Source organism: Papaver somniferum, chromosome 7, assembly GCF_003573695.1.
Source record: "Papaver somniferum cultivar HN1 chromosome 7, ASM357369v1, whole genome shotgun sequence".
In the NCBI taxonomy this organism is placed as follows: Eukaryota; Viridiplantae; Streptophyta; class Magnoliopsida; order Ranunculales; family Papaveraceae; genus Papaver; species Papaver somniferum.
Window position 1 is genome coordinate 53168677 of NC_039364.1, and position 8273 is coordinate 53176949.

An 8273-nucleotide genomic window follows, 5' to 3' on the forward strand; every position below is an offset into this window, starting at 1 on the left:
GAAAAACTGTGAAGTGAACGACCCATAAGTGCATGGATTAAAGTGTTCTTCAGGCTATGCTTTTATCAACCGTTCCAAACCATTATCAATCTTTAAAACAATCATAATATAAGAATATATATTGTCATAAGCAAGAACTGGGGGATATTATCAAAGAAAATTTCCATGAACTTTTTCACTCAATTGAAATGAGTAAATCAAAATTTTCATACAAATCTTTCTTTGTGAAGATTGATACACAATTTCATCCCCCCAAATAGAAAACTATAATACAAAGATCCGGAAAACAACTATCTACCGCTTGTAGAAACAAAATTTCTTTCCCATCCCCTTGATTTTCGCATCTTTCACCCCAAACACAAAAAGGTACCCTCACTAGAAAAAAAAAAAAAAGTTCCCTTCCTTTCCCTTTCTAAAAGAACCAGAAAATTTGAGGGCTTTTAAGCCACACTTCCGGGCCAAACCCCTAAAAACTAATAAATACAAAGGCCATAGATATCTTCTTCATACCTCTTTTTTTTTTTTTTTTTTTTTTGTGGTAATTAATTTAATAAGTAATTAAGTTATTATTCCATGAATATATTTATTTGATTTTTATTTAAGCAGCAGCAACAGTACTAGTCCTAACTTCGTAATTTCTTGATTTGTTAGGGGTGGATTTTTGCTGATCTTTCCTAATAGCATTCATCGAAGAAAGATTCCAATTCTTCTCTTTTGCTTCGTCTATTTCTATCTGTTCTTGTCTGCACTCTTCACTACAAAATGGTGTGTCACCTCTGCAATTAATAAAAATAACCATCAGAACCGCACATAAATCTCAAATTCAACAACTAACAACTACAAAATAACATTTCCAAAAAAAATAAAATGAAGGGAATTTGTGTGAATCTGTAATCCATATCTAAAACTTTGTTTATAAAAAGATTAACTCGCTAAAAAAAACATTATCAGCGCCATTTTTGATCAGATGCCAAATACTACATCTACCCTTACTACATTAGTTTTCTTGAAAGATTAACGGTAATTCGGTCTTTGTAATGAAAAATGAATAAACTGAATGTTGACTAATAAGTAAATCTGAAAGAGAGATGAAGAAATAAAAGACTAACCTGTACATGAAGATATCTCTGTTGTTACCGATATGTTTCTTACAAAAAAAACAAGATTCAAGAAAATGAGGTTCTTCAAATCTAGGTGATGTAGCTTCATATAATCTAACACTAGTACTATTAAAAGAAGAAAGAGATCTGAAACTTGCTCTTTTTCTCAAAAATGAATTAGTTTTTGGCGGTGAAATAGGATTTCCAGAAAATCCAACTTCTGCTGACGAATCTGCTATTGATGCTAAACCATTATCTTGTTCAACAAAACAAGCGGCAGGCCTTCTAACTGTGCATACATAGCTTGAATTCTCCATTGATATTAGTTTCTGCAGAAAGAAGAAACAGAGAGAATTATATTGCAGAGAGAAAGAAATTAAAGAGAAGAAGAAACCGAGGGAAGTGGGGAGGTGAAGTGGAGAGGAGACCGGAGAGGTTATAAAGAGGTAGGAAAATGGTTTTTTTCTCCATAATCTATTTATTTTATTAAAGTGGTTACGAAGTACAACATCGTGTGAATATCAAGGAAGATCTAACGGTCATTCCATAAGGTGGATGTGTATGTGAGGAGATGGATTGGTTTATGTTGTAAACCACGGCTTGGTTACTAATATCAAGTGGTATTTCTTGAATCCCAGTCTTTTTCATTTTTTTTCTTTAAGAAATTTTGTCCGTTACTTTTTATTTTTATTAAATACTACTAGTGTGCCCATTGAGAACGACAATCTATATAGTGACATCATTTACGTGACAGTAACGATTTGAAATGTGACACGTGCTAGAATCGCACCCTCTCTCTATTAGGCTAACCCCTATGGGTTAGATTGGAGTGCTAGATTGGCCAAAAAATGTTGCAAATCAAAAAATAAGTGTTGAAAAAGAGTTAATAGTGAAAGTTGATAGTTCTCTCACCTAGCAAGTGCTCGCAGTCCAACTATCAGCGAGATTGAAACGCTGAACCGTTCGTCGCTCAAAAAGTGACATAAACGCTGAACCATTCAGCGTTGGGAGAAATTTTTTTGATCTAACGGCTGAGATTTAAAGCGCCGAACCGTTCGGCGCTGTTCGTCGTTATATGATGGTCCCGCTGCTAATCTAGCTGCTAGATTAGCCGTCCCATAGGACTTAGAAGGTTGCCCATACTAACGTGGATGGCCAATCTAGCAGCTAGATATCTAGCCCATAGGACTAAGCTTTACATATGATCTTCTCTGGTTCGTACATGTGCATAGGTATTTGTTTCAAATACGATTTTTATATGTAAATTATTATAGTAATTATTAAAGTAGTAAGCTAATAATTTCAAGCACTGCTGTCTTGGGGGAAGGAGACCGTCTAGAAGTCACGAACTAATGGGTCGAGCTCGTGGGTTTGCCCATTATGCAAGATTCATGTTGAGCTCGTGGATTTGGGCGGAGATGGGTAACATATTTCAAAATTTTGGGTAAGTTTGCGCATTAATTTTATAAATCCTAATTCAATTTGGGGAAGCATGGGCGCAGATATTTCTAATCTGAACAATCCGCCCAACCCGAAAAAATATGATATAATTATATAAAACTGTTTTTTTATAATTGATATTATTATCTGTCCAGAATATTTTTTTTTCTTTTTCTGAATCATGTATTTTATTACTAAAAATGGAGCTGAAAGTTACAAAAGATAAACATCCATAGCTTAGTTTCAGCTGAATTTTGAAGAAAAAAATTGAGACTAAAAATTACACATTAGTCCTTAGTACATATTACTATTCAGCAAAATCTGATCTTTCCACTCAAACTTCCAAGAAAAATTGATTTTGCATCATAGTACTGTACCTCACCCCTTTCCAACAATACCCCTCTTTTTGCCACTGTATCAGCAGAGAAATTAATTTCTCTATAGGAATGCCTGAAGGTGATTGAAGTGATGCTTTATACAATGTTCTTCCATCTGTTCTCCACAATCCAGGGAATTTTACCACTGTTAAATGCTACTAACACTGCTTTTGAGGCCAGACTAAAACACACATCTAGCATCTTCTGTTTTATAGTCCATTCTCCTACAACAATTAGTGTCATTACCTCCGCTAGATAATTGGTTTGTATTCCCAAACCTCCTGAAGCAGCACCAACATAACTCCCGTCATTAGATCTTGCCACAAAACCGAAACCTGCCTTCCCTGGATTCCCTTTAGAGGCTCCATCACAACAAATGAGAACTTGATATCTTGTTGGTAATGTAAAGAAACATTGTTTCACTTCAGTACTATGAGCTTCGATTCCTGTGACACAAAAGAATGAGAAAATCTGTAACTCATAAACACTCCCCCACATCCTTCCCTTTATTCTGGTGCTACATTCTTTAGTGAAACTGATGATTCTTTGTTGAAATTTTTCCATGTCAGGTTTTCCCCCTTCATATATAATTGTGTTTCTAGTCTGCCAAAGCTCCACCATTACATTAAAAGCAAAAATGTACCATATTTCCTGGACAGCTGCACTTTTTCTTTTAACTAGACTAAGAACTTCTTCAAATGTTGAAGGATTAAGAAATCTAAAGACTCCACCCAACTAATGTCATATATTCTCACTGAAGTTACAATGCCATAATATGTGTTCCATTGTATCCTGATTTTTCCCACACAAATAGCATTTAGACACAGTTTGAAAACCTTTTTCCTTACTGATTCCTCAGTTGCACAAGCTCCTCTCAAAATTTTCCATAAATTTGCAGAAGTGTATGGATGAATGCAGGGGTTCCATACCTTATTAGCCCAAGGCACCATTGGATACTTTGTCCTCACCAACTGAGCTGAGTTAGTCACAATGAATTTTCCTGTAAGATCCCCAGTCCACACTCTTTTATCTGGCCCTGCTTTTAGCATTGGAAGTTATGTGGCTTCAAAAAATTTGAACATGTACTCTGGAATGTGCCATTTCCCTTCTTGAATTAAGCTTTCCACTTTCATGTCACTATTTTGCAGAATATAAGCATCTTCAGTGTGTCTTTCAAATAAAGCATAGTCGTTAATCCACTTATCTTTCTAAACAGAAATGCTTTTACCATCACCCACTAACCATCTGGCCTTCATTAAACTCAGACATTACCCATTTTATCCCTGACATAATAGATGATTGCTTATAAGATGTGCTCCATTCCCCCACGTTTATTGTTATATTTGGCTCTCATAAAAAATTTCAATTCTACATCTTCAGTCTCTATCTTCCATAGCAGCTTCATTAATAGTGTTTTATTCATTACTTCCAATCTTCTTAGTCCCAGACCACCTTCATTCACAGGAGTATTAATTGCATCCCACTTAACAGTGATCAATATTTTTTATAGCAGGGGCTCCAGACCACAAGAAATTTCTTATTATCCTCTCACACTCCAAGATGACTGTTTTAGGCGATTTAGAAACTGACATAATATAGATATGCATATTACATAACACAAATTTTAACAAGTGTTAGTCTTGGTGAAAAAGCTAGTAACTTACCCATCCAACCAGCAAGCATCTTCTGCATCATTTCTGCAATCCCCCAAACTTGAGATGTTTTCACCCTTTCAAGATTAAGAATTATACCCAAGTATTTATCTGGTAACTCTGATAAAGTCATTTGAACATAATCTGCAATATGTTTTCTTCTTGTGTCAGACACACCACCCACAAAGAATTTGCTTTTTACCTTGTTAACTACTTGACCAGATGATTGTTGATATTTCAATAGTAAGTCATCAGATTGGCTAATGATCTTTTGTGTCTATTACAAAAGATAAAAATATCATATGCAAACATCAGATGAGTTGGTTGGCAACCTCCTCTATTTACCGTAGCTTTTACTTCCATCTTGCACCATTTTTGAAATGTTTTTTCTCAAAACTTCTTCAGCCAGAACAAAAAGTATTGGGGATAATGGGTCACCCTGTCTAAGACCCCTTCCTACACCATAGAAACCATTAGGTCCACCATTATTTGAGCACTGATATTTTAGCAGATTCAAAGATTTTCCTTAACCAATTGATGTCGAATTCTGAGAAACCAAATATTCTAAGCACTTCAAATAGAAATTCCCAGCTTAAAGAGTCATAAGCTTGAGTAATATCAAGTTTAAGGCCTACATTACCACCCATTCTTTTAATGTTTAACTCATTAACTAATTCTGAAGCAAGAACAACCTTTTCATAGATGTTTATTCCTTTTATGAATGCACCTTGTTGCTCAGATATCCTCCTCCCAAGCAGAGTACTGATTCTTGAAGTGATAATTCTTGTAATAATCTTGAAATTGAAGTTTGCCAATCCAGTTGGTCTAAAATGATCAGCTTTTTTTGCACCTTAGATCTTAGGAAGTAAGAATAAGAAATTAGAATTCTAACCTTTTGTATGAATCTACATCTCCAACAGTATTGAATAACTTCTACTAGTTCAGCTCCAACAACATCCCATGAAAATCTGTAAAAACTTCCAGGATGTCCATCTGGACCAGGAGCACTATTAGCATTCATTGCAAAAGCTGCATCTTTTATTTCAGCTGAAGAAGGTATAACATCTAAGAGATCATTTTCTTCTTCACTCAATACTTCATGAATGACATCAAAAGTATTTTCTGCAATTATATTTATCTTCTTCACTCAATACTTTAACGTCTAAGGTATAGCATCCAGAGTAATTTTAGATGTTATCTTCAAATCTAATAATGAAAATATAAATTATATTTATCTCATTAGTCATTCAATATGGAAAAAGTTTATATTATTGAAATAATCTTTAGTTATTTGGAAATTTGAGATAAATGGAACAACTAAATCTTATTATTACTAAAATTTGTCATTATCATATTAACAAACTCGTATGTCCACCGAAACTTGGGCCAACCCGAGGAACCCAGGGAACCCGAGGAACATAACTTGTGCGGATTTGAGCAGTACCTCCATGGATTTCTCGGGTTCGATGGGCAATTTGGGTAAAGGATTCCTAGCTCGGGTCTAGCTCGGACAAACATTCTAGCCCGCCCGCCCAACCAACCCAAGTCCCACTCCTAATCATGTTTCCTTTCGAGTTTCCAAACATCTTTATGCTCATATCAAAAATTACATAACAGTAGTGACGGAAGAAGAAAACGGAACACTTATGAGTTATAAGTTCGCACGGGTATCAACATTCCCATACATAAATACAAAGGTAGAAGTAAAAGTACAACCACTCTGTAAATGTGAGATTCTAAACTAAATAAAACGAAGGTACGCGAAGCAGTGCATTTATCAAACTTATACTCCAGCAACGTTACTTAGCAGAGCCAAAGCATTAGGTCACAAGACCTTAGAGGCACACTAAACCAAGAAATATAAGTAAAACCATCAACTATGGATATTACCTGAACACGATTATCCTCCAGGAGGTCTTGCATCAACGATCCTAAAACAAATTAAGAGAAGAAGCTAACATTTTCTACAGAAAAAATATTGCTTTTAAGTATGTGATTATGTTTTTAATAGAGAATTATCAAGTAGTCTGATCGTTCTCAAACTTCCTTCCATAGGGAAGGTTGGAGATCCAATACCTCTTTGGGCTGTAATAGCATAAACCTTAAGTTAATCTATCCGGGTGTAATTCTGGGGACCATCTAGGCATAATTTTAGGGACCATGGTTTTATGTTTAGAGTTTTTTTAAATGATAGTAAAAATTGCGTAGAAGTTAGGACTATTTTTCATTATTCTCATATGATTATAGAGGCGTTGACATGAAATCGTACAATATATCATATAGGTGTATATTGCGTGGTTTTTAAGAGTGAACTTGTGTAAAATTAAGTGTTTTTTTTTTTTTGTGGTGGTTTGGAACAATAGTCTTGGCTATATCCTTAGCTTTTTATAAGGAGTTATTTCCGGAAATTACGAGGTTCGAAACCCTACAGGAAGTGCATACTATTTATGCAACTAAACAGAAGAAAAAGGGACAGTGTACCGATTAAAGCATTCAATCTAATTATTTAACTTTGAAAACCAATATAAAATAATAAAAATATCTTTTTTATGAAGGATTAATTTGAGGGATATTTTACTGTTCATGCCGGCACAGAAAAACCATGCCGATTTGATTGCCGGCATTGAAAAACCATGCCAATATGAACAATAGAATATCCCCCGATTACTTTCTGTATCCCCCAATTAATCGTTCTTTTCAGGGGAGTTTTTTTTTGCTTTAATTTTTATTTAGAGAAAATAAAAAGAGCATTCAATAAAACTTCACGTATACTATTGTAACGATCAAAAAACATGGAAGCAATTCTAAATAACACCATTAATATGTCTTTCGCTTTTTTTACCATACAATTTAAGAAATTTCGTAAAATTTATAGAAATGGCCCGTCGATCATGTGATTTTTTTAGAAAAACTTGACAAGTTTCCTATTGAGTACGCGTCTTTATTTTCTATAATTATTTTATTTTTTGGTCGATAAATAAAGACTTTTTTATTGATAAGATTTTATTTTTATTAATTGTGACTTTCATTCGTATTTAACTCTTGGATAGTTTTTTACTTTGTTATAAAAAGTTTTTTATTCTCTTATAACAGTTGTTATAACGTAAATAGAAGCTTAAGAATTACAAGATAAGATATTTTTAAGAGCAAGAACCTTAAAGTTAATCACTGAAAAAGAATTATAACGACGTTATATATTGTGAGAGAGACCCTAAAAAACGGTCATTGTTTGAACACTAACACAAAATTGTTACTCCGAATGTGAGGCTCTATCATAAGATTCTTGTTGATTATTATTCGACTAACTTGAATAAGTTCAATGAGTATCATATGTTAATTGAATTATGCTTACATGATACAATGAAGTTTCTGTAACAACGTAAAGATATCGATAACGTGAAGTTTTACTCCCTTGATATATCCAAGAATAACAAACAAAATGAAAATACTCATAATACGACCTGAAAACTTGATTTTATATGTATTCTGAGTCAATCATCGTTACTTAAAAATGCGTTTGCGTTATTGGAGATGCATGTTTGATCTTCAACATGCATAATTACAGAAATCTTGTTTATTCGAATATGAAATCATATTTGAATTATAGTTCTAACAGTCACTTAACGTTTTAGTACGAGCCCGCACCGCACTCCGGTAGGTGTTGCTCGTCAAAATTTAAACCTTGATCGGAACTCGGAAATATT

At 34.1% G+C, this 8273-nt stretch overlaps 1 protein-coding gene across 1 annotated transcript; it reads right to left on the reverse strand.

The window, feature by feature from the left end:
- Positions 1–510: 510 nt before the first annotated feature.
- LOC113297313 lies at positions 511–1534 on the reverse strand. Its single transcript, XM_026545749.1, has 2 exons — positions 1110–1534; positions 511–776 (listed from the first exon to the last, which is right to left on the reverse strand). The coding sequence occupies exons 1-2, from the start codon at positions 1415–1417 to the stop codon at positions 599–601; spliced, it is 486 nt and encodes a 161-aa protein (XP_026401534.1). The 5' UTR covers positions 1418–1534; the 3' UTR covers positions 511–598.
- Between the last annotated feature and the right edge of the window lie 6739 nt (positions 1535–8273).

Bases quoted from the DNA above. Each gene is read 5' to 3' on its own strand.
- LOC113297313 (XM_026545749.1), bottom strand. From the start codon at position 1,417: ATGGAGAATTCAAGCTATGTATGCACAGTTAGAAGGCCTGCCGCTTGT. The intron at 777-1,109 runs GTTAGTCTTTTA...TATTAATTGCAG, and splicing joins AGAGATATCTTCATGTACAG to AGGTGACACACCATTTTGTA.